The 26,930-nt window shown below is 36.8% G+C and overlaps 2 protein-coding genes across 2 annotated transcripts; both read right to left on the reverse strand.

The window, feature by feature from the left end:
* Positions 1-716: 716 nt before the first annotated feature.
* LOC311076058 (DEP domain-containing protein 1B-like) lies at positions 717-18,424 on the reverse strand. The gene is made up of 11 exons (XM_084103916.1): positions 18,266-18,424; positions 14,763-15,028; positions 13,549-13,687; positions 13,298-13,425; positions 11,308-11,438; positions 11,164-11,211; positions 10,795-10,935; positions 8,007-8,173; positions 5,779-5,955; positions 3,770-3,961; positions 717-1,298 (listed from the first exon to the last, which is right to left on the reverse strand). Exons 1-11 carry the CDS (start codon positions 18,311-18,313, stop codon positions 1,134-1,136), a joined length of 1,602 nt encoding a protein of 533 aa, XP_083960042.1. The 5' UTR covers positions 18,314-18,424; the 3' UTR covers positions 717-1,133.
* A 169-nt stretch (positions 18,425-18,593) lies between these two features.
* LOC311076636 (very long chain fatty acid elongase 7-like) lies at positions 18,594-22,898 on the reverse strand. The gene is made up of 8 exons (XM_084104973.1): positions 22,830-22,898; positions 22,369-22,458; positions 21,812-22,002; positions 21,627-21,707; positions 21,467-21,523; positions 21,266-21,371; positions 19,932-20,068; positions 18,594-19,571 (listed from the first exon to the last, which is right to left on the reverse strand). The coding sequence occupies exons 2-8, from the start codon at positions 22,430-22,432 to the stop codon at positions 19,359-19,361; spliced, it is 849 nt and encodes a 282-aa protein (XP_083961099.1). The 5' UTR covers positions 22,433-22,458; positions 22,830-22,898; the 3' UTR covers positions 18,594-19,358.
* Positions 22,899-26,930: the final 4,032 nt, after the last annotated feature.

A 26,930-nucleotide genomic window follows, 5' to 3' on the forward strand; every position in this document is an offset into this window, starting at 1 on the left:
CAAGTAATTGTAAATGTTACAGATTATTTAAATCAAACGAATAAAAACAACAAGCACTACAGTTGCCGTGTTTCTGGTGATAATAACGTGCTATTTTATAGATAAAATCTGCTAACACTTCAGTTTAGGGTCCAGTTCTCACTATTAACTAGTTGCTTATTAGCATGCATATTACTAGGATATTGGCTGTTTATTAGTACTTATAAAGCACATATTAATGCCTTATTCTGCATGATCATATTCTACATCCCTTAATCCACCTAATACATAAACTTAACAACTACTTTACTAACTATTAATAAGCAGTAATTAGGAGGTTATTGAGGAAAAAGTCATAGTTGAGGTGAGAATTGGACCCTATTATTATTATTATTATTATTTTCAGGCCCATTCTTAAAGCAAGACACTACAGGTGAGTAGGGGGAAAATAACTAGACATCATACTTTCCCCAGTTAATCACAATACATTATGACAATTGTTCTGTATTACATATTTTCAGGAATGTTATGTTTAAATATGCAAATGAGGCATGATGTACTTACATAATTATGGACTAATTTGCATACAAAAACAGAAATCTAAACACTGGATAAAGCATGTTCAGAATTCTTGTCTCATATTAGAGTTAAAGGTTTTTACTTTTTATCACTCTTTATAAATCAGCATATACTGTTAACAGACAGAAAACTATTTTTGACCTTTTTTTTTTTTTTTTAATAATAAAATGTTAACTATATATCAGATGAGTGATATATGAAAAAACCCTTCAGTTACTGAAGTAGAGATTTCTGTGGACCTCATTTTCAGAAAACATGTATCTGAAATCTACAGACGCAAATAATGTTTTTTATGATGTAATAAAATAAACACTTAAATGTGTATTTTGGATGTTTTATGTCCACTAGTCTGAAAGCTATGGAAGCAAAATAGCCCAAAATCTCCAAATTGAGCTGGTTTTGCCTGTAGTGTCTTGCGTTAAAGGGCTCTAATGCACAGCATCATACTTTCATCAATCCAACAGTCCAGTCAGCTGATCGCTGACGAGGTGAACGTGGTGTTATGTGGATTCAGGATGTGATAGCACCACCTGTGACGTTCAGTAACATCTCTCCTCGACAGTAACACACGAGACTCAGGCCCGAAAGCTCCAGCTCCTCTGGAAGGGCTGGAAGGGTTTCTTCAGCGTCAGGAACATCAGCTGAGGTTTGAGTCTCTGCGGTCTCTCTGGGAAAAGCACCGCCTCACTTTCAGCGGTGGGAAAGCGTCTTCGGTAGATGTCAGGATGAGATCTCTGGAACTGACAGCAATCACAAGGGGAAAAATCACATGGGGAAAATAAACAGTTTCCCCACATGAAGATATGAAATATAGTCAAGTTACCGAACGGATTAGCCTCGTGGAACAACAGAACAGAAATATTCAGGGTAAAACAATTCAAGAAAAATAAAGCCATTATAAAGTATACTTGGGTTTTTACACATATGCATAGCACTCCAATCATTTTCTCCATAGAGAAATTGATTTTTAATGATAACTGAGGCTGTTAATCAATGGTATATGCTTTTGTTGAAGCCATCTGTTTGCACTATTTCAACTTTTTTTAAATTATCTTGTTTAACAGCAGAACCCGTAGTGAAAAACGACATCAAATCCACCCACTCCCATGATGCACTGCATTATACTCGCATACGTCCCTACTCTATAGTAGGCGAAAAACAGTAAGTGACAAAAGTAGTACGTCTGAATTCACAGTACCCATAAAGGAGCAGTAAAGAGTATCTGGATGACCTACTTCTTCCGGTTCTGAAGTGTGCATACGATTGAGACTTTACTATCCCATGAGGCCACGGGAGAGCATTTATGGATGGCAGTGAAGCGATGCAACTGATGCTGGAAGGTCACATGATAATGACAGCATGATGAATGTAGGACGTCTGGATTACATTCATACAACAAACATTCATGCTTGATATCAGCAACTTTAAATGAATACTTTTATCTTTCTCCATTATTTTTGTCTTGAACCTTTATCTTTTTGTCCAACTTAAATACATTTTTGGTTCAAATAAATGTTTGTAATGTTGTTATGCACCCTGTATCTAGTTGATTTGCTTCATGGCTTATAATGCTTTAACCAAGATTTCCTAGAATCACTATGTGAAAAATGAATGAGGAAAAATACTTCCAGAACCAACGGCGCTGAAAATGTGTTTTGGCACTAATGCACTCTATACTTTTAAAGGATGTGCTGTGTGCATATGCAAGGAGTCGCATCACAACTGAAGTACACTATGAAAAAAACGGTATAATAGATCCCTATTTAAGCCCAAAGTCTTGTTGTTTTCAGGCTCTACTAGAACAGGTTTTCCTGCTTGAATGTTGATTATTTTCCCCATATTCTCCATTGCTGCAGCTCCTCTCTTCCCAGTCTGTCAGTAACGCTCTGTTTACTTCCTGTCTCTATGAAGCCCCTCCTTCTGAAAAGCACACTGTGCTCTGATTGGTCGGCTGGAGCAGTGTGTTGTGATTGGTCGAGCGCTTCGAGTGTGTTTGGGAAATGTCCCGCCCCTTACCATAACCGCCAGTTTAACACACTACTAACTAACTCAACCAGGCCCCGCCCCTTTATTCTGCATATGAATTATTTAAAGTGTAACTTGCAGGTAAAATTTTTCACGAAGAAAATGCAATAAACATAAAGATAAGAACCGACCCACCACTGTTTTGTATGTTTTTCATACCAAAATGCTGAATATAATATGAAAAGTTGGTACTTTTTAGTTGGTACCCTTTTTATTTTGACAGGTTGCCGTGAAGACCTTTGAGTTTCTGTGTGTGTGTGTATGATATGACGATAGTTTTTCTCAAATGAAACGGTAAAATGACTCAGAGTGGCTCTGGAGATGAATTTCATCATGTCATCATATCGTGACTGGCAGCAGCTAGACTGAAAACAGCGCGAGCATCACTCGTGCTTCAGTGTGTGTGTGTGTGAGGTAAATGACACCGCGCGTCTGCGCCATTCATTCACACAGACACAAACAGAACATGCAAGGTTAATATTTAAATAGTGTTTCTGCAGTTTAATACACAGACACTATAGCGTGGTATATATCGGCTACAGTGCTCATAGTAATAAAAGTTAGTCTGGAGCCCCGTGCTTAGATAAACATGGAAGCGACTTAACGCAGCTGCCTATTACTGGGTACCGAATACCCGGTACTACAGAAATGCTGGTACCGTCACATTTTCAGTACCGAAGTACCGGTACTTTGACATCACTAGTTTCCCACCTCCTCAGTCTCCCAGTCGTTCTCCATAATCAAGCCACAAACAGTAGGAGTCTAGCAGAGTATGGTTGCAACTTCCTTTAATGACGTCATCACCCAGTTGCTGTAAAAACGCGCTACCTTTGAAGAAACCCCAATAAATGTTATTTTAACAAATTTTAAGACCGAAATGTTTACATATATACATACTGAGCACTTTAATTTACACATTAATTGGTTGTGGTGGTTAACCTGCAAGTTACACTTTAAATGAGGAATATTGTGACGTGTTCGTTCCCGGAAGAAACTCAAGACTACAATGGAGGCGACAGTGACACTGATATAGACAATAACTCATATTCTTTGTGAACATGTAAAAAGGCATTATAGAACACCTTCAAATCTATTATTGTAAATAAATACATTCTGCAATTTTTGCTGTGCATTACCACAGATATTCCTTTATCACCGAACGGATGTCAAAAGAATCCTTTCTGACCTGCTTGAGCTTCTTCTTCTTGTCTTTAATGGACATGTTCTTGTCTTGTATGATGCTCTCCAGCAGCTCCACGATGGCGCCCTGAGACGCTGAAACCCTCTGGTGCTCGAACTCCTCTCTGCTGATCTGACGACAGAACGAGTGCGGCGGAGACGCCACCGAAGAGTCTGTGTCCGCACCCGCGTACTTTATCTGGAACAAACCAACGCATGTGATCAGAATGTGGGCTGAGAAAGACTCATTCACTTTATTACACATAAGCTTCTCAACATAATTCATATTTCCATCTATTGAGTGGTGAAATAAGCCCTACACAAAAAGTCAACAGGGAATCAAAATTGACTTACAATTCTTACTTTAATACTTTAATGGTAACACTTTACAATAATTTGTCAACATTAGTGCATAAATTAACATGGACAAACTATGAGCAATATGTTTTACAGCATTTATTAACCTTTATTAATGTTCATTACTAAAAGTACAATTATTAATGTTATTATTCACAGTGCATTAACTAATGTTAACAGACAACTTTTGACTTTAAAAATCTATTAAGAAATCTATAAAAATTGACTAAGATTAATAAATGCTTTAGAAGTATTGTTCATTGTTAGCTCATGTTGAGTAATGTAGTTTATTAATGTTAACAAATGAAACCTTATAATAATGTGTGACCAAATTTTTTATTTTTTATTTTTTTTTAGAAACTCTGCTCTGATATAAGCAAGGCTTTGTGGGCAGGCAAGAATAATATCAAAACAATAATATCACAGTCTACTTTACACAATCCAATTAAATCTTAATTAATCAAATATATCTATAAAATAATTATTACATTAATTCCAGTGTTGGTGTAATGCATTACTAAGCAATTTAATTACTTTCCCCCTGAAAAAGTAAAGAAAGGAATTACTCTTAATTTTTCTGATTACACTTCTGATGTAATTGCATTAAATACTGTATAAACTATAGAACAATTCTATATAAAACCCTTTAACATCTAATGTTAAAATGTATGTTTTAACCTTTCTAAACCGGCTGTGTCGTCGCCGACACATTCCAGCAAGCTGTATTCATTTTACCGTAACTCTTCAACCGTTTGCACTATCAAAACCATTCAAATTACCCCTGACAGTAGACAACATGCGCTTTTCAGCAATACATGGCTTAGTGTGGTAATTTTACTCTGTCAGCAAATGACAGCAGCTTTCTGGCAGAGCGGGAAGGAAGGATTTGAACAGAGAGATTTGAAGTGAACGAACAAAAACATGGTATGTGTATGAAAAAAATAAAAAAAATTCGTGTATGAAAAAAAGTGTCCTAAATGAAAACTGTGCAACCCAATGTCACAAAAAAGACTTATATGTATTATACTTAATTTTTCTACTTTAAAGTGTTAGTTTCTTTCGTTCGTGATTGTTCTGTTTTTTTTCTAAATAAAAATCAGTAAATTTACTCTCTTTTTTTTTTTTTTACAAACTCACCACACAGAGTAATGGTCAATTACTGTAATTTGTTGAAAGCTATTTTTCTTCTGAAAAAGATGACACCTTGCACATGAAGATAGCACATTGTTTTAGAATGTAACAGTCAAAAAATAAAAATATGTGAAAAACACCAATTTTAGCTTCAGGTTCTAAAGGGTTAATGTAACCTTCTCCCTTTAAAAACTTTGGTCAGTTCAAGAATAATTTATGCAATTTTATATTATTTATTTGATTGAATTAAAAGAGCAGTTTCTTGTCTCTCCTTGTATAGTTCATCTGCTCGAGGTTGATGTGGGATTTAGAAAGTAATTAGGAATAAGTAATGCAATAGAGAGAGTAATTACTACAGTAATCTAATTACACTGCTGAAGATATAATTAGTAGTAACTTACCCAACACTGATTAGTTCCCACTTATTATTTAGTTTCTCTCAGAAATACACTAAAGAAGTTATTAAATATGCCGTTTCATATTTTCAGTCAGTGATCAAGCATGTGATGAATGATGTGGGCCGCTGACCTGAGCTCTTCTGAGGTGGGACAGATGCTCCTCGACAGATTTCCGCAGGTTGGACGGCACCTTCAGCACACTGTCATGGTTATCAATCATAAACGTGACCAGCTTTGTGGCCAACAGCTCATCCAAGTCCACCTCATCCGCAGATCCCAGAATGCACCGCGAGAAGGTCTGGACCATCTGTATGGGAGCATCAGCGCCCACAAGACACAGAGCGTGTGAAAGATGCTTGTCCAATCTACTGAACGCTGAGCTGAATTATAAATTAACTATAACGGTTAAGGATTATCAGCTATTTCCCAGCAAACAATTTTGCGTTTAAAAGACGTCTAATAGTGTCCAAACCAGAGTTTCCGCTAGAAAAAAATGGTGGCGGTCAAAGTGACCGGCAGAGGTTTCGTTTTCCGGACATTTTGATGATATGCTGGTCAAATATCGCCTCTTAATTAGTCAAGTTGAGGAAAACTGGAGGAAGGCTATGTAGCTTAAAAAATGACATAATCAGGCCGAATGCAACATGTTTATTAGCCTAACTTTCAAATAAAAAAACATGAACGTCCGATTGGCGTCAATCAACGCCAATTGTTTTTACTATGGTTTCACATTCATAGTTTAACAAACCAATCCCCCTTCCCCACATAGAATATCTGAAGCCTATTGTTTTTACTCAAGCGAACTTCCCAGTGTCTCTCCACAACCTGCAATGCGCATAAGCCGCGTAACCTTGTTAGGCGACTTCGCTGCTTCGTCTTGATCCGATTCTGCAGCGAGAACCCCCTCTCTGCAGGAACACTCGAGACCCATTTTCTACTATGGTTTTGTACGTTTCTTCATTCGGATCTATTTGCGATCCATTTCATTCTAAACAAACAACGCAGTTTATATGGTTCGTCCTTGTTTCATTATTCATTAAGATAATAATTAATAAATGCGCGCATAATTATCAGTGAACTTGATAAATGTTGCAGATATGTTTTGCTATGCATGCACAAACAAATGCCTTTCAACTTATGTGTGCAAAATTCTGAATAAAAAGAATGTGCAGCAATTTGTACAAATAGAGAGTCTAGGTCTACTATACGTGTTGTAGCCATTAAATAAACTCATTTAGTTTAATATTTGTTAAAATATTATAATGTTATTTTTTAATTTATGTTGATTATGAAAAGTGAACTGCACGAGTAGGATAGGATGCGCAATATCGAGAGACATGGAGCGGGTCAGACATGATTTTGACCACTTAATTAAGTTTGGTTTTGTAGAAAGACTTTTTTGAAGTGAATTTCGTTTTGTATAAATTGTATCTTAATTTTAATAATTTTTTTATCAACCAATTGCCTGTATTTAATAAATAAGCAGCGCATCTCATCCTAATTTAACGAAACTCAGCGTAGGCCTCACAGACATGAAATATATCTTAAGAAAGCTTGAAATGTCTTTTTAACAATTTAAAATGAAAAGAAATAGGCTACTCTCTGATTATGTAGGCTAATCCATGATGTGCATTTCTCTCTATAGGCGCGTTCATAAGGAGATGGCGATCGTCAACTTCATCTTTACAGCTGTTGTTGCTGTTATGTTATAACAAATAACAGACCGCATTCCACATTGGAATTCAACCACGCCATGTAATAATGTTTAATAACTTTCAAACGGTAGAGCCTGTTCCTTTATAACATAGCCAAAGGTCGGTGTATTTTTGCTTTATTCATTTTAGGCTTATTCTCAAATTCAGATTGTGTTAGGGGGGCGGGATTATAAGGCAATTTTAATCAGACAATTTGACCGGAGAGATTTAATTTTGTCGGACATTTCATTTTTTTTCCGGCCAATGTCCGGTAATTACCGGACAACGGAAACCCTGGTCCAAACATAGTCCAGACGTCTAGGCTAAAACGAGGCAAAATTTGGGCTGTCAGTGAAAATTTAATAGACGTCTAAACCATCGCCCAAGAATAGACTAGTCATCAATTAGATGAAGAAATGAAACCGAACACCTTGTAATCACTGATACTTTGCTTACATGATGGAATATCAAACATCTTGCAAGTTATTTTGGCAAAAATGACGTGTAACCAAATTCAAAGTTATTTTGGCTAGAAGTGTGTTACTCATAGCCAGACTATATCGGGTCTATAGTTAACCTAGATGGTGAAATTATGGCTATTGCATTCTGGGTTGGCAAATAATGAGCATCTATACAGAGCATCTACTGTATGTGAGTGAGTTACCAGAGTTCGTGCTCCTATGGTGTCGTTCAGAGGGGGGAGTGAGGGGTTGGCGCAGACTTTAGCCATCAGACGCATCAACAGCTGTAGTTTACGCCGGTTGGCCGGAGGCAATAGGAGACAGCAGACCTGCAACGCCTCAACGGCAACCGACTGCCTCTGCAGAAGACCTGGCGGAGGACACACGAATAATCATTTATACTCATTCAGAGCCTAGTGGATGTGAATCCTTACATTAACAATAATTATTTTAAAGGGATTTCGGATGGGGATTCATCGGATGGGGATTCATCGGATGCAAAATTCACTTTTATATGGTGTTTGCGTATAAATGTCTTTGCAGTGTGTGGACACAACCACCATACAATGAAAAAAATCCATTCACTCCTATTTTTTAATCCTCAAAAAGCCTAAACACTCTAAATAATCAAGCCGTTTGGATTTTCTGAGCAATATGAGGTCATAATGCTCATGCTCCGCCCACAACCGCTGACGGACTGCCCCTTATTAGCATATTTCCCGTATTAGCATATTTCCTGTATTAGCATATTTCCGCCCTCAGCCATTTGTATACTGAGCTGTTTTTGAGGAGGTAAAAAGGATGTTGTTTTACACAATCATTTGGCGCTTTTCCACTGCATGGTACGGCTCGACTCGGCGCGGAACGGTTAGGCTCGCTTCGCTTTTCCACTGCGTGGTACGACTCGACTCGGTACGGCACGTCTCGGCTCGCTTTAGTTCGGTTGCTTTTCCACTGCAGTTAGTACTGCTTCAAAGTGGGTGGGACTGATCGTTATAGTTACCGTCTCTACTGCCATTACATCATCATATTAAATGCAGATTTTTCATTCCGTTTCCCCATCCACTCCACGGCAACCAACGAGAGGAACGTCTGCACCTCGTCCACTGACCACGATTCAGCCATTTCTTTTTTTGAAGTTTATACTCTTTTTTTTTTTTTTTTAAGCAAATACTTTTAAAACAGGCGCTACAGCGTTGACTGTTGTCTACTGGCTATTTAAATCTAGCGGGTTTAGTGTCTCGTGTCGTAAATACAATGACGCTGGTAGTGATGATTCTGTCTGACCAATCAGTGATCTGCAGTGTTTTCACGTCACATTTTAGTATCGGTACGGTACGCTTGGAACCTCAACAGAGGTGGTACCATTTAAAGCGAGCCGAAGCGAGCCGTACCGTACCATACCATGCAGTGGAAAAGCGCCAATTGAGGAATTTTAACCAAAGTATGTTACAAACTTTACATGAAGACCCTAAAGAATCATACCAACTTGTGGAAAATGGGCATCCGACGACCCCTTTAAAAATGTGTTTTTTTCTTAAATGTAAAAACAATTAAAAAAGTCTATGTATTAGGGGTGTAACGATTCAAGTTGCTCCCGGTTCAGTTTGTATGATGGTTTTAGGTTCACGGTTTCGGTACGGTTCGCTATGTGCTATGTTCAGGGAAAGAGGGATTACTGTCAAATAAAAATAAAGAAAATAAGAACAAATAATCTGACTACAAGCAACAGCACAAATAAATACAATAGAGCAAAGATACAAATAAAATAAACAGTAGTTTTCAAGTACAGAAATTAAATAAAGTAATCAAATGTAAAATAATAACATTGCATATTTGACGTTATAAATTAAAGATTAATCCTTATTAAAGTTACAAAAGCTGTTTAAGAGCAGCAAGTGATTTCCTTGTATTTTGTTTGATTACCATTAAAAACACAGACAGCAGGAATATTAGGTTGCGTTCCCTTTAAGACATAATGCACAGATCCAAAACACTGATACTGTCACATATGCGTTGTATTTCTCAACCGTATAAGTTCACTTAAGGCATAACAGACTATGTCTGCTAGGAAACTTATCAAGACGGGCATGTTGACATAATTTTTGTGTGAATTTGTCCATTTAAGTGCAAGACTTGAAAGAGAACTCAATATTTGCACGCTGTCTGAGACGTGTGCGTGCTTCGGATGAGTGCGCACACACACACACACACACACACACAAACACACACACACACACACACACACACAAACAACTCTTCTCACAGCGCGTACAATGTTTAAATATTTTGCTCATGAATGTTTAAATTGGCAGGGCTTAAATGAGTTTAGTTTAAACACAGATAGCAACGTGTGCAGTTCAGGTTTACAAAGAGTGGCCGTTGTTCACATTCTTTTGATTATCGCTGTTGTAATGTATTATTGGGGAGCCAGCATCTAAAACTTTTGACCGGTAGTGTATATATATATATATATATATATATATATATATATATATCACACAATCTTGAATAGACAACTAGACAAAATAACATGTAAATTACTAGAGGTTCTGACAAAATGTTATTTGCTGTGGTCTATTTAAAAATGTTTCATTTTGAATTAATTATTTTATTTTAAATCGTGTTAAATTAATGATTCAATGACTCACTCATACTTCATCCAGTAATGAAACAAGTGAATCAGCGTTTTTGAATGAATCTCTTGAATGAATGATTCAATGACAAATACAATTTTAACAGTCACTTGTCGCCACCTACTGGTGTAACGATGAAATTGAGATAATCGTTATTTGAAGCGGCAAGTTCCTTCCTAAAGGTGATTTGCTCTATTTTTACGCTTCCGCAGACATCAGTGTTTATATCAGAACTATAAACTTGTATCTCAGTACTTCACACACCACCGTTTAAAATACGGCGAGATTTGAAAGAAGTCTCTGTAGCGGCTGATTAAATGCCACTGATCATATGAAAAGCTTGTGCATCACTCACCCAAAATACTGACAAATATTTCATACAGATGGAAGGTCAAAAGTGGTTCTTTCAGTCTCTGAAAATGTTCCGCAACCGTCCTGAAGACGTCTCTCTCAAACCCCGGATACATGGGCTGCCGGGCGTCACTGCCATTGGGCCCTGAAGATGAAGCCAATTCAGAGATGTATAAAGTATCATGAAACAGGGGTGGTAAAAATACATGCATACAGACATATTTAATTCCATATTAACATGGCAAGCAGCTTGCCAACCTATATATAGGCTAATGAACTATATCACTTGGTAAAATAATTGCTTTTTGATTATTTATTGAACTGTAGTGTCATTGAGTTGAATCAGTATGACAGCAGGTCATCAGTCACTCACAGTTTGCCAGGCATTTCATTGCAGATAAAACCCAATGAGGCACGTCTTCTACAGATAAAATGATCAGAAACAAAACAGAGAAAGATATCTGTCAGAAATTAGCTGTAAGAACATTTAATGTGGTAAAATATAACCCATGCTCACCTGTTTTGTTCTTCAGGACCACAATGCCCTGCTTATTAACACCAAATACATTGTGAACGATGTGCTTCGGGCTCAGAAGTTTGGCATCTAGAACCCCGTCCAGAGACTGGAGACCCAAAACAGTCTGTAAGCTGATAAAGAGAGTTATCTATAAGGGCACGTCTCATATGTAGTCCTGCCATTGACTTAGCTAAGTCACTGTTACACATCTGCATAATGCCCGGCCGCTTTGTTTTTTTTGTTAATTGGCTGCTTCGGCTCGCACTCAAAGAACAGTTGGCGAAGTGATTTGGATATGTTGAGGAGACACTGTTTTTTTGTGAGGGCAAAAGAAAAACTTTGTATGGACCAGTTTAGGAGAAAGTTACTTTTAAAAGTAATGCATTGCAATATTGGTTATTATTACATGGCTCTGTGGAATACTTGATTCTGATTGGTCAATAGCGCCATCACGCGGGAAATTATTCCCATCCGGGTCACTGAAGTCAGCTAGGAACGTTTTTCTTCGTGGATGTTTTGTATTTGGTGAGCTAATAAAGTATTAAAACTCAGTCGAATCAATATTTTGTGTACAGTTATTTAATTATGCCATCCAATATCGTGGACTCGCTCTCTCGTTTCATACAAACGCAGATGCTGCCATTTTGTGACTATTGGATTATGAGATACAAACAGGAACGAATTTAAAACAGTTTAATCTGAAATCAATATATCTTATCCCCATAATTATATATGTGGCGAAATGCTGTGTAATAAGTGGTATGACTGTATACCGCATCTCTAAATGTCCGTCTAGTTTGAACTGAAATTTGTATAATTTAACATTTAATTATAGCAGGTTTGCGTAATATTCTAACTTAAAAAGTACCTCAGATATTGTTATAAATTTAAAAGTAATGCATCACATTACTCGTTGCTTGAAAAAAGTAATCTGATTGCATACCTTGCTTTACTTTTGATGTGTTAGCCCCCCACACTGGTACTTACTACTTACTGAAACCCAATTATGGTTAAAAAAAAAGTGGCTGACCAATCACAACAGACTGGGCTTTTCAGAAAGGCGGGATTTAAAGAGACAGGAACTAAAACAGACAGAGAGTGAAAAGAGGTGCTGCGGCATGTACACTTTTTTTTTTACTTTAAATGATGTGAATGTATTCCCCAAAAATAGAATTATGAACTTGTAAATGAGCATAATATTGCCACTTCTTAAAGGGGACCTATTAAGCCCTTTTTTAAAGTCTTGATGTTGTTTTCAGGCTCTACTAGAACAGGTTTTCCTGCTTGAATGTTGATTATTTTCCTCATATTCTCCATTGTTGCAGCTCCTCTCTTCCCAGTCTGTCAGGAATGCTCTGTTTAGTTCCTGTCTCTATGAAGCCCCTCCTTCTGAAAAGCACACTGTGCTCTGATTGGTCGGCTGGATCAGTGTGTTGTGATTGGTCAAGAGCTTTGAGTGTGTTTGGGAAATGTCCCACCCCTTATCATAACCACTAGATTAACACACTACTAACTCACTCAACCAGGCCCCGCCCCTTTATTCTGCGCATTAATTATTTAAATGAGGAATATTGTGACATGTTCGTTCCCGGAAGAAACTCAAGACTACAATGGAGGCGTTTCAGGGAGTTCAGAAACACTGACACTGATATAGAGAAGAACTCCCGCTGGAGGGACAAGTCGCAGATGTTCAAAACAATCATCTTCATTCAAAGTAGTGAGACTAAATGATCTTACCAGAGCTGATGCCACTCTCTCCTATTGCGCTCATTGATATTGAAATTAGCTGATGATAAATAAAATGCAGCTCATGTCTGTTGCTTTCGTTGATTTGAACTCTGGTAAATTTGCGTATAGCGCAGACGGGAATTGAAGATCGGATTTATATTTGTTTTGTGGAGACACATTTATGTGCAAATGGAACTGCTTTAACAAATCAGATAGCTATCCGATCAGTAAAAACACATGAAGTGACCAGGCTGATGCTTACTGTGTTAGTGTCATTGACTTCCATATCTGGTCCACGTGTTTCGGGGTTAACTCTGTCCTCCGGATTAACCGGCATTCAGGAACCTCACCAATGGCGATGCTGTGCCTCTTATTCCACGACTCGGAATTCTAAGATCAAAATAAAAATATTTAAGAAATGTTTAAAATATCAGGAGGTTTAACATTGTAAATAGCACCAGAAAGAATAAGTTTTTCAGATGATACAGCAACCACAGGCAAATGTTCTCTCACCATAAGAGGCTTCATGGGGATCTTCTCCGGCACCGTAATCTCCTCATAGTCGTCCCAGCGTGGGATTCTGGGAACTGAGCCGTGATCTCTTACAGGTGGACGCACAGGAACAGGCTTCAGAGGGGATTGTGGAGGAAATCTGACAAATTTAAAGCATTTATTATTAATTATATTGAAATACTAATTTCTTCTTAAAGAAATTTCCTTTTCACAAGATGTAAAATAAGTCTCTAATGTCCCCAGAGTGTGTGTGTGAAGTTTTAGCTCAAAATACCCCACAGATATTTTTATATAGCATGTTAAAATTGTAAATTTTTGAGGGTGAGCAAAAACGCACCGTTTTGTGTCTGTTCCTTTAAATGCAAATGAGCTGCTGCTCCCGGCACAGGGGGCGGAGCTTCAACAGCTTGTTCTTAGCAGCTTCGATTACCTCACACAGACATGCACTGAGAATTTCAACAACTTTTAGCCTTTTATGTTCAAACCGGAGTCAGACAATGATGGAGAGACTCAAGAAGAAGTGACAACATGTAGACAACATTTCTGAATGGTTAGTTGATGAATTTATGTAGCTTATTGATTAGCATATTCTGTCTTGATAATCTATAAATCGTGTTCCGGGGGCGGGGTTTATGTAAATTTTAGGGTTGGTGATGTCACTAACCCGGGAGGAATGTGGTGTAGTCTCTACCAGCCGTTTGTTGTAGTCCTTAAAAAGCGATTTCTTTAACAGCAAATATCTCCCTTTGCTTTGAACTTTGAGCGTTGTAACTTTGCAGATGTTGTTTAAGCTCAAACAGCAACATTACACACTAACTGAAGTTAGAAAAGTGAAATCATAATCAACCACCCCTTTAATTATAATGCAACATACACTACCGTTCAAAAGTTTGGGGTCGGTAAGATTTTTCTTGAGCATCAAATCATCATATTAAAGTGATTTCTGAAGGATCATGTGACACTGAAGACTGGAGTAATGATGCTGATAATTCAGCTTTGATCACAGGTGTGTGTACTGTGAATATATTTTAATTATTTCACTATTTTTACTGTATTTTTCATCAAATAAATGAAGCCTTGGTGAGCAGAATAGACTTCTTTTTAAAAACATTAAAAAAAACTTACAGTTTTTTACTGCTTACAACAGTTTCAAAGCAGCTTCACATTAATAAACAGCAAAATAAAGCCATTTATGAAAGATTCATTAAAATCACCTGTATAGATGCCCATTGTCCTCAAAGTCCTCTTTCCCAAACCGTCCTTTGACGTCCTCGATGACGTGATTTTTGAGGAATTTTCGCAGTAACTGGAGCGTTTGGTAGCGCGTCACCTCCGGCCCGAAGTTCTGGTTCTGTCTGAGCAGATCATGGAGAAAGTCGACAGCCTCGGCTCCTGTGAAACTGCGATCGTAACTCCTGAAATGAGCCCAGTGACGTCTGACTGGCATCCCACCCCGGAAGAGCTTGATGGTCTCGTTCCACTGGAGAAAACAGGAGACATTTCAGCATTAATGCTGTTTTAACTGCTCATTTGTTGAGAGAGGTGGTGCATTTACGTTGTAACAATGTTGTAGTATTTACAGGGTTTCTGCAGAGCTTTTAAAATGAAACGTAAGACTTGAAGACCTGCACAAATCAAATTAATACCGCATGTCATTGCAGAACAAACCCGTACAATCTCAAAATAATTAAACATTCACATATTCAACTAGGGATGCACCGATATGAACATTTTGGCAGATACCGATAATTCTTTAAGTTTGAAAGCCGATATATTGGCCGATAAATCTAAATCCAAATTTTTATATTATTTTTGAGAGCCTGATTACAAAAACAAAAGTCTCACCATTGAAAGCCATGACCCAAGCACACAATTATGATGTTCTCATTATAATGTTATGTAGAGCCCGACCGATATATCGGCGGGCCGATATTATCGGCCGATATTAGGCATTTTCCTAACTATCGGTATCGGCATTTATAATGGCCGATAAATTAATATTGAAAAAAATGCAGCGTGCAGTGATTTATGTAAGGATGGCACTGCCAATAAAGCACCTAAAAGCTGTCACAAAGAACAGGCAAAAGTGGCAAAAAAATAACAGCCGCGTCCATGTAGACACAGTGTTAAAGCAACACAGTGTTAAAGCTCATTCTGCTACGTTACAACATCAAGCAATATTCCAATAATTTATGTAATTATAACACTTTATATAGGGCCATTTTGCATTAAGAGTAGCCAGATGGACACGCGAGATGCGACACGTTCAGAATTAATACACTTTTAGTAAACTACAGAACAGCGTGAGCGGGAAGCGGCGCACCTCACAGGCAGAGAACGCGTCCGAGAATGGACACTGCATTAGTGGTATAAAACGCACACACACAGGTCTGTTAAATTAAGCAATACTTTTAAGGTAGTCTAATATTTTTCTGACTAACAAAATTACTGACACAGTAAAGGGTAGATTTAAATAAAGAAAAACGAAATTTAAATAAAGAAAACGAAATTTAAATAAAGAAATTAAACGAAATTTAAATAAAGAAAAACGAAATTTAAATAAAGAAAAACGAAATTTAAATAAAGAAATTAAACGAAATTTAAATAAAGAAAAACGAAATTTAAATAAAGAAAAAACGAAATTTAAATAAAGAAAAACGAAATTTAAATAAAGAAAAACGAAATTAAGTTAAATTAAAAAACGAGATTAATTTAGATTGATAATAACGGGTAAAAAGGCTAATACATTTTGTTTCTATTATTCCATTTTCCACAATGTCAAAGCAACAGCTTAACCCAAAACACAAGCTCAGACATGCACTTTGTCCATACAAACTCCGCTGTTCTGCGCTCTAGCCAGAGGACACTCCCGTTGCTGGAACACTTGCGCGTCGGTTCTATTTCTAGCTTGCATGCGTTTTCCGCGTGGCTCGAGCCGCGCCTGAGAGACGCGTGTCTCACGCAGGCAGTGTGCAAACTCCAACCTGTTAACATGGGAGCCGAAATAAAAACGGCCATGCCACGCAGTCAGTGTGTCGCCGGCCTTATTCAAGCGCGAATGAGAACCGTTTCGCGGGGGATCCCAGATGTGAAAAAAAAAAACGAATGTCAAATTTTCAAATCGAATACCAACCCACCGAACGAATATTCTAATATTCGGGTCCAGCCCTATAGCCTAGTTTCACGTTTAGTACATTTTGCTTACTACTTATTTAAAATAGTATAAAACTACTGTACATATGTAATTATAAACGTTTTCATTATGATATTATTAATTTTACTTTACTAAAAAGATCTGAGTTCTTCCTCCACTGGTAGATATTAAAAATAGAAGATAAGGTTTTGTCAGTGACACTTTTGATATATTTATTGATACAAGTTATGTTTTAAATAACGTGACTAAATTAAAAGACAAAGTCGTTAGTGAAGATTATGCAACAGTATTTAGAATATAATATAATATAAAATGCAATGCAAACTAGCTTGGTTACAGCTCAAATTCTCATTCTATCATTCACCCTGCCTCCATTACATATCTTTGTCACACAAGTGTTTGATCACCACATTTGAGTGATCATTGCAAAACATTTATATATTTATTCTGTTTATACTGTGTATTCTATATACAGTACCCATCAAAAGTTTGTACACACCAATTGGAAAGTGTGTCCAAACTTACTGTACTATAATACACATAAATAATATTGCTACTGTATTATAATATACACATAAATAATATCGGCCGATATATCGGTATCTGGCTTTTTTTTTTATCGGTATCGGCATCGGCGCCCAAAAATCCATATCGGTCGGGCTCTAATGTTATGTAGCCGATATGACAGACTTGTGTTGCACATGTTGCACTGAACTGTATTTTCCTATTTTGAAGTGATTCCAATCATATTGAACAGTGCACATCTGAAGAGTCTCAGCTGAAGGAAACAATCCATTATTTATCGGCTTTAATATATCGGCCAAATAACAATAACATTAAAAATTAACATATATCGGCCGATACCAATATGGTGGCATCCCTATATTCAACGGCAAAAGAGGATAACTGCAGTCTGCAAGTTTAATACTCAAGACTTTTTAGTGTTTTATTCAATGTATTGAATTCAATACACATGAAGTAGAGCTCCACCGATATTGGATTTTGCTGATAAAAAAAATGTGTTTAAAGAAAGGCAATAAAAAGATTATTGTGTTAACAAAATCTATACATTGAATGTGTTAAATAATGTTCTTAGCCAGTGATTATAGTTTATAAAGTTATAAATATGGATATTTTTCTTACACGCATGCATGGCTTCGCTTCAGAAGGCATTTATTAACCCGCTGGAGTCGTATGGATTACTTTTATGATGGATGGATTTGCTTTTTTGGGCTTCAAAAGAAAAAGCTCATTTTGAGAAAACGTAACTTTTATGTATTGTCATTGAAAACTACAGACGCAAATAGATAAAGTTGAACAAAATAAACACTTAAAGGTGCATTTAGGAGGTTTTCTTACCACTGGTCAGAAAGAAGACTAGTTATGAATGCAAAATAGCCCAAAGTACATGAAAGAAACCAACTTTTGCCTATTAGGCCTACTGATATGTGTGTGGTCTTATATATTTGAACAAACCGTTTAAAGAGACACCAAATCAGCTCACGTGAAGCGTTAAAAAAAAAAAAAACAACGAGTGGAAAGAGTTTCAAAAATTGTTCTTACCAATTTCGTCGCCCTATAAGGCCCAGGTCCAATCATTTTACCATCCATTCAAGTCTTAATAGGTTTTAATAGATTATGTGCTTATTATTTATCCATTTACTGCGTTTATCCCTGTAAACATCTCCACGCCAGTTAACTCGCTTTTGAAAACCGAAACGTTTCTGAACATAATTTGATTGGCACACGAAATCAGCCACGTGATGCTGCTTTACCAAATATGGGCATTAGTTTTACCGGGGCTGCCGAAGTGCAGTATGGGAGGTGGAGTTTAACTGCGCGGTTAAAAAAAAACCTCATGTACACGTAATGAAATCACAAGAAAAGAGATAGTGACAAATAATTTATTTTGTTTCACTATAAAACACTTCAATTTCTTTCACAAAATTGTTTTAAAAAGGCAAAAACAAGGTAAACCAATTCTGATATTGTTCTGGTGTTTCATTTCCTCAGCTCAGATCAGTAGAATATAAAAGCATAACAGGTAATACCTACAGATCAATTTCTTTCTTTTTTTAAAAGATCACATTAAGAAAACAATCAACATTAAATAAAGAATAAATAGTCACGGAGCATAAACAAAATAACTTCAGATGATGTCACATCTGCAGCAACCAATAGACTTCCAGGTTCGAGCACATCCAGGTAGATCAGTCAAGCGTTCCTCAAGGGTCAAAGGGCATCAGGCTCATTCAGTTACAACTAAAACCCAACCTTCAAAAACCCTTTTAGCAACAAACTTCAAATCACCTTTGCTCTCATAACCTCTTCATATTTGGCCAAGCAGTTCAATCATATTCCAAAGCTGAGAATTTCAATATTTACAAGTAAATTGAGGACATTATAACAAATACTGTACTTCCCACCCCATTCTCATTTCAAAGCCTTAAGTGAAGACAACAAAAAAAAATGAGGACAGAATCTCTAGTAAAAAAAAACACAAAAAAAAACAATGTGCAAATTCGGAAGTGTTAAATCCAGTGATAAGGTGGCGGGTTTCCACATTAGTTTTAACATAAAACAGGGGAGTGGAACTTGAACGCATGAAATAAAAGGAATATTCCCACTTAACAGGTTAGAGCTTAAAGGGAAGACATCACTGAGATTTTTTGAGAAGGTAGTTTCCGTTCTGGAGTACTTTGGGAAGCCTCTTGCCCTTGGTGTAGGCGTGATAGTAGAAGTGGAGGAACAGGATCAGGAAGATCAGCCCATAAAGACCGATGACGTAGAGGAAGACGGGGAACTGGTAAGGACACTCCTTCATGAAGAAGAACTGGCCGATGTGAGCTGTGATTAGCACAAACTGAACCTGATGCAAACACAATGGTCAAGTTAGAGACGTGAAAAGCTGGATTTGGACAACAAAGGACATTATAATTGAGAGAGAGAGAGAGATGGAGACACACTTAGTACTATTATAGTATTACTATAGTATTTATTAATATTTTGAATTAATATCTTTTCAGTTTTCTTCATTTATTTGTTTCAGTTAGTTGCAAATTAATCTCATATTTATGTTTTATTTCAGTTTTATTTAATTAATAAATTAGTTTTAGTTAAAGTCCCCATTTTAAAAAAAAAACAATTTTTTTGGCTTTTAATATGAATGTTTAAGTTAGAGACGTGAAAAGCTGGATTTGGACAAAGGTCATGTGAAAGGTCATCTTACCAGCTGGATGGTGGTCATGTACTTTTTCCACCACAGGTACTTCTGGTAGGCCGGTCCCATGGCAGAAAGAGCGTAGTAGGAGTACATGATGACATGGACGATGCAGTTCAGCAGGGCATGGAAAGTTCCCAGACCACCTAAGAAAGACAAATGAACAGTGTCCGTTAAAGCTGAAAAATAAGGACTTTATAGAGCAAAATTAAGCAGCTTGGACATTAAGGAAAGTGAGTGAGCGCCACAGAAATATACAATATGACGGACTCATATTGCATATAACAAGTCACAAAAACATGCAAATGCACAAGTATATGGGTTTTCATTTTTGGCTGAAAGTAGAGGGATTATATTCATTTGTGTGAATGGCTCGTACAGATACTTTTTTGGTTTTCAAGGACTATAATCAGAGATCTCACTTATCAAACAATAACTTTAAAAAAAAATAACAAAATAAAAAAATAAAAAAAGGACAGATGAATTAAGATAAACTAATAAAACAAAATGGTACAAATAAAGTGCAGCACATGCAATGACTGTGGTAACTTTAACCATTGAAAAGATACTATGACAAAGATTGATTTTTTTTTTCCTCATGAATACATGATTAACCTGAAGAATGAAAGCCATCATATACTTGGATATTTATATTAGCAATATCACTCATTGAGCAATTTCGCATGGCTATACTGCATCTATATCAGACGGGTTGCAGTGTTGATTTTGCGTACAAATATTTTTTAGCAATAAAATTAAACGAATTTCAAATATATGGCCTTGAAATAAATTCAAGTACCTCTTCACAAATATGGCTGTTTTCAAGGACTTAAATTTCAAAAACTTTTACAAACCCCCGTTTAATGAAACCTGAGAGGTTTCGGTCCCACCACTGAAGATCCGAAACTTAAACCCCCCAAAAAAAAGGTCATACACTGCAAAAAAGCTTTTCTTAATTACATAAATCAAGAAACATTCTCTCGAGAAGTAAAAATTTGTCTTGTTTTCAGGAAAAATAAGTCAAAATTAAGTGAGTTTTTGTTTGGAAAAAAGCAACATAATCTGCCAATAGAGGAAGCAAAATAATCTTGTTTTCCATTTGGTTTAAAAGCGGTTCAGCATATAACGCAATCACATCCCTTCACAAGACTTGGATTATACCTATAAATTAATTTCACAACGCCTACATGACCTTTTTGGACTTTCAATAGAGGGACAGAAACCTAATTAAAAGGAGTTTCTTTTGCATTATTATGGTTTGGATTCACATGAGGGCAATTAAATGACAAGTTTCATTTTTTTGGTGAACTGTCCCTTTAAGTGTCAATCGTAAAATACTTTACCTGCAGAGAATTTGACCCCGAACCACCATGTGAAGGGCATGATGGAGTGATGGTAGACGTGAAGGAAAGTAACTTGGCTGTTCTTTTTCCTCAGGACAAAGAAAATCTACGAAGACGAGAAAAAAATAAAAAGGAGGTTTAGCATTGATGGGCCACTGTAAAATATATAACTTGTTTTGAATGCAAGAGAAACACACTTACAGTGTCAAGCATCTCAATGAACTTGGAGAAATAGTACAGCCAGCAAGTCCATGCCATCTAGAAAAAAGGAAACAAGATAGAAAAAGAAATGACAAACTGTTGCACACGTCATCAGAAAGAAACAAGTGCACAGTCTGAGGAATGTGCTCCATTCACATACCCGGAGAGCCTGAGGAGAACTGGAATAATCGACGAGGTCACACCCATAGGTGTAGCCGTTCGCCCAACCAGACATCAGAAACTGCAACGAGGGGAGAGGGATATTGAGAAACACACATATACACACACACAATAGAAAAGATAACATGCATGATGCAACAGAGACAGAGTTCACAAATGACAAACCTCATAAATCATGTAGAGGGAAAACGCCACAATGCTGAAATTATACACGATCATGATACGCTTGAGGTCAAAGGGCTTGCGGTTTTCCATTAGCCGAGGACCCAGCGATGTCACGAAGTAGATGTAGGCAGCGATGATGATGGTTTGGGGGAACGGGGAGGCCATAAGAAGCCAGTTCTCGGTCCGTGGATCTACAAGTGATGAAAGAGACGTCATTTTCCAGACAGAAACCTTACAGGCACAGTCATGCTGATGAGGATTCAGTTCAATTCGATTCACATTTATTTGTGAAGCGCTTTACAAATACACATCATTTCAAAGCAGCTTTACAGAAAGTGCATGAGTCCATATTACAATTTAGAGTGATCTATCAGAGGTGACGGTCTAAGTTATGCATTTCAGAAACGTAGGCTACATAAAATCACAGCTAGTGGAAAATAATAATAATAATAATAATAATATAAACAATGTAATAATTTAAGGCAGAAACAATGGGCTCATTGAAGAAATGAACACTTGTTTAACAAATGATGACATTGATGATGATGATAACTCACCTGCTTTCTTAATCCACTCATCATACAGAAGAACGGCTCGAGAGGTCAGTGTGTTGAAAGCCATGTCTAAGGAGTCTTTAGGCGTCTCTTCTAGAAAAAAAGAATAAATTATTAACAAAACTTATTGTAGAGCCCGTTAATGCATTCTTGCTTAATGTTTGCCTACTAGATAAACCTTTAAGCTTATAAAGAGGGATTATAGAGGCTTTCCCAAAACTCTCCTTCCACTCCCAGAGAGACAAACCCATCCATACCACACCCGAACACAACTGGAAAGACGTGTAGATTCCAGATGATTACAATTATTTTAGTTTTAGGGATTTTAGTATTTCACTAGCTTGAAAACCATCTAAACTTTTTAAAGGGCGATACGTGTTTTCAAACCCCCCATGTTTACTTCAACGGGAACTATTCTGTCTATGAAACCTAAGAAATAAGAATCTTACGACAAAAACTCAAACCTTTAAACCCCGAGGTTATGCTCCTTCCACGCGCTCCCTCCTCAGCTCTGCTCCTGGTGTGTCAATTGCATGATTCACTTTCAACCTGCAGTTCTTATACAACCTGTAGTCGTGGCTCCGCCCACAATTATTCACATATGGAGATTCTATCGCATGAAACTTCCGGAATTTAGGTCGAAACTCTGAGGCGTCCTCTCATTGGCGTTTCCATGGTGACCCGTATGGAAATATGAGCGGAACGCTGTACGAATGTCAACAGCAGGTGTGTGTCATTATTTTGCCCCCAGAAAAAAGGCTTAAAATGGTGAAGGAAAATGCTTTTTCTTACTTTATTTGTTCAACAGATTTTCCTTTTTAGTAGGCACACATCAAGGAGGAAAAAGACAAAGAATACAAGAACAACAAAATAACAACAGTTACTGTTACATGAGGTGATACAAGTAGAAGTTGTGGTACAATTTTGAAAATCTACTTTTATTTTTATTTATTTTTTTATTTTGTATGTTACAATCCATTTGTCCTTCTGTAAACGAAGGGAGAGACTCATTTCATCCAATGTCATTTGAGTTGACACCGCTTATTAATCCACTTAATATCTTCTCAATCCTTTATTTACTTGAGATTTAGATTTTTAGATATTGTATAGGCTATACTTACAAAATATTATTTTAGTTCGGAAATCTATCCTGTGGACAATGAAATCTTTTGGACGGTGAGCATCAAGCCTTTTTCTTTGTTCAGCCACCAAACTGGACTATTAATCTGCCACAACATATCTGAGTGAAAATGCATGATAAACGATCCACGTTGGGAGGGTTTCTCGTGAGCCAGCTTTTTTTGCAGGTGACCAGAAAGGTAAATATCACTTTTACCCAAACCCTCCAGAGTAACCCTGAGGAACATATAGGGGAATAATGTGCAAATATGCTTTCAGAGTGAATATACAGTCTTTTTCACCTCAGAATCAACAGAAAACAGGGCTGGTAGTCACACTTAAGTGTGGTTTATCCTCCAAGGCCAATTTCTGTCTAGACACATACCTTAAAATCTACAAATAAGCTTTTAAACACAGTGTTATTGCCCAGCGAAAAAGATGTGCATTTACCTTTTGTGACAACATGCCCCAATTAGCCTAACAGAATTAGCGTAAAAGACAGAATTATATTTCTAATACTAAAATTATAATATCTGTAGAATTTAATATATTGATTACAAAACATAATAGGATGATAGTAAAGGATGTAAATGAGCTTTATTTCCATTATCTAAGTGATGTATTTTTACTTGTGATTTTACAGTGAGATGTTAGTGTGTGATTCACCCTGTTGTCTTCCGGTTTCAGGGCTGGGTCGCCCCATCAGTGAAGACCATCATCCTGAATGAGAAGAGGCTTCTGGTGCTCTCACAGTCATTACTGCACAAAAGAAGAGCCATGCATCGATAAAACCAGAGAAAAGAAATGAAAACACAGGCCCATTGATCCCAGCATTTGTGGCTTAGTTCACACATCACTGTGTTTTTATTTAAAATCTTTCATATGTGCACACACACATGATTTGTTAAATGATCATCATGATGGAATAGTTCTATTGAACCGCTGTGCATTGCACTGGCCCTTTAAATGTAGTTGCATGCTATATGTGCACAGTAAGAACAAAAACTAATCAAGATCAAATGCATTAACTAATCTGAAACCAAATGCAAATGAGCGGATCCTTTTAATGAGCCTTTGAGGCATGTATAGATGCATGTATATTTGATTTTTGGATCTTCAGGAATGCACACATGCATGATTTTAAACATTGAGCAACACATCCGCTAACCTTGAACATACCTGAGCTGTGACAAACATTTCAGACATTTTGCAAGGGATCATTCTGTAATACCTTTGTGTCTTTTTTAAAAAGCTTGATGCTGGTCGCTATTCACTGCCATTATATGGATGAGCGTGAACGGGAATTTTAGAAAAATATATATTTTTTTTATCCTTTTGTGGTCCATAAATGAGAGAGGGCCGCATTAGAACAACACCAGGGTGAGTAAATTATGACACGATTTTAATTTTAGGGTGAACTGTCCCTTTTAAGAAGATGAGCCTCTGGCTGTGATTTATTACAATGGCATCATTTTTTACCTGAACAAAACGGATTGGTCTGATCTGTCACAGCTCAAATATGTTCAAGGTTAGCTGATGTGTGTATCATGTATGTGTGCATTCTTGAAGATCCAAAGGCTATCCAAGTATCCATGCCTCAAAGGCTCATTAAAAGGATCTGCTTGGTTTCAGATTAGTTAATGCATTTGATCTTGATCAGTTTTTGTTCTTACTGTGCACATATAGCATGCAACTGAATTTAAAGGGCCAGTGCAATGCACAGCGGTTCAATAGAACTATTCCATCATGATGATCATTTTACAAAACATGTGAGAGCACATATGAAAGATTTCAAAATAAAATGTGTGAAATAAGCCATATAGAAATGCTGGGATCAATGAGCCTGTGTTTTCATTTCTTTTCTCTGTTTTTTATCTCTAGTTTTATCAACTCTTCTTTTGTGCAGTAATGACTGTGAAAGCCACCAAACCCCTCTTGATAAACAGATGCATCTTTCACTCTTAGAAGAAAGCTTCAATGGTTCTATTTAGAACTCTAGAGTTCTTGACTCCATTTTAAAGAACCCTTTATGCCAAAAGGTTCTATATATGGAAAAGAAATGTCTTGACTGATTGCATACTTCCATGTTTAACAGTTTTTATTCCGTTTTTCTAGTGATCAAGTATGTTTACAAGCTGCTTAATTCATGAATTTTACTTACAATTAAAAATGGATTAAAACAAACCCAATACAGCCCGAAACGGATGCTATGCTGATTCTCTTTCCTTACGTCAAGTTTGTTCACTTCAGAAATGACAGCGACACAAAAAATGTTGTTATGGTGTGCATGAATTCCATTGTAAAGGACTCATCTGAATGAAGTTATTACAGAAACTTGAGTGTTCCTGTTCTTGTTGCTCAGTGAAACCGGATAATCGAGCTCTGTCAGGATTTATCACTACATTCACGGGCCGTTTACACAACACCGTTTTCAACTAAAAACTTTGAATGTGTTTTGGCCTTTCATTTATGCGTATTAGGGGAAAAGCAAACTTTTGAAAACAGGTTTCAAAGTGCACGCTTTTGAAACCAATACTGTTATCGAAAAATAAAAATAAGTTGTTGTTTTATTGTTATTGTTATTGTTTTCAACCAGGTGTCTGTAGAGATGATGTATAAATAGATATTAGCAATAAAATATATCAAATTTTCTTTAATTTTCGTGACATTTCCAAGTCTTATTACAGTTTTTTCCCATTGCTAACACACTAAAATGACATGCACAGCACAATTATTTAAACTGACACAGAGAGCAAAACCTCTTCTCACATTTTCTGCTTTACACACTTTTTGAAATTCAAAATGGCACTTTTTAAACACACTGAACACGGTTCTCTGCATTAGACACAACAATCTGACATAAAGTCACATGTTCGCCATTTCAAAACACTGCCATTCAAAATGACACTCCATGATCCACCTGGCCAAACACCTCAATGGTTAGTTGTTAACACTTCAATCTTTTTCAGTTTACTGTTTTTTGTGAGCATATTTTTGTTCAGACCAATGTAAATATATCTGCTGTGCATATGTTGCACTGACTTGTTTGGTGAAAACTAAAAATAAATAAATGTTTCAACAGCATGTGTGTGTGTGTCTGCAAATATTTCTGTGCCTGTGAAAAAATCTGAAGGATTTTCTACAATTTGAACTATTTTAGCATTATGGCAGAGCACTAAAGATGAGTGTTTTTCATGATGCCCAACAGTGTGTAGTTGGTTAGACAAAAATCTGCTAATATGAATGTGCCATTTCATGCAAAAGTTTGATTTTGATATTGCTATGTGTAGTTTTGGTTGCAGTGCTTCATTTTGCAGGATATATTTTGCGGTTTGTGTGTGTGGTTTTGTGAATTGTGTTAAGTGTTTTGATAAAACCAGCCTAGTTTGCAAAATTGTGTGTTAGCAATTGGAAAAAACTGTAGTAGGTTCTGTAAAGGTTGAGCT

Source organism: Abramis brama, assembly GCF_963993115.1.
Source record: "Abramis brama genome assembly, chromosome: 25".
Lineage (NCBI taxonomy): Eukaryota > Metazoa > Chordata > Actinopteri > Cypriniformes > Leuciscidae > Abramis > Abramis brama.

Coding starts and splice junctions, on each gene's coding strand:
- LOC311076636 (XM_084104973.1), bottom strand. CDS start 22,432: ATGGCTTTCAACACACTGACCTCTCGAGCCGTTCTTCTGTATGATGAG. Junction 21,708..21,811: donor CCCTCTACATGATTTATGAG/GTTTGTCATTTG, acceptor CCCTCGTTGCAG/TTTCTGATGTCTGGTTGGGC. Junction 20,069..21,265: donor CGGGGTCAAATTCTCTGCAG/GTAAAGTATTTT, acceptor TGTCTTTCTTAG/GTGGTCTGGGAACTTTCCAT.
- LOC311076058 (XM_084103916.1), bottom strand. CDS start 18,313: ATGGATGGTAAAATGATTGGACCTGGGCCTTATAGGGCGACGAAATTG. Junction 11,439..13,297: donor AAGTCAATGACACTAACACA/GTAAGCATCAGC, acceptor TCTCTTTATCAG/CTTACAGACTGTTTTGGGTC. Junction 8,174..10,794: donor AATATTTGTCAGTATTTTGG/GTGAGTGATGCA, acceptor GTCCTCCGCCAG/GTCTTCTGCAGAGGCAGTCG.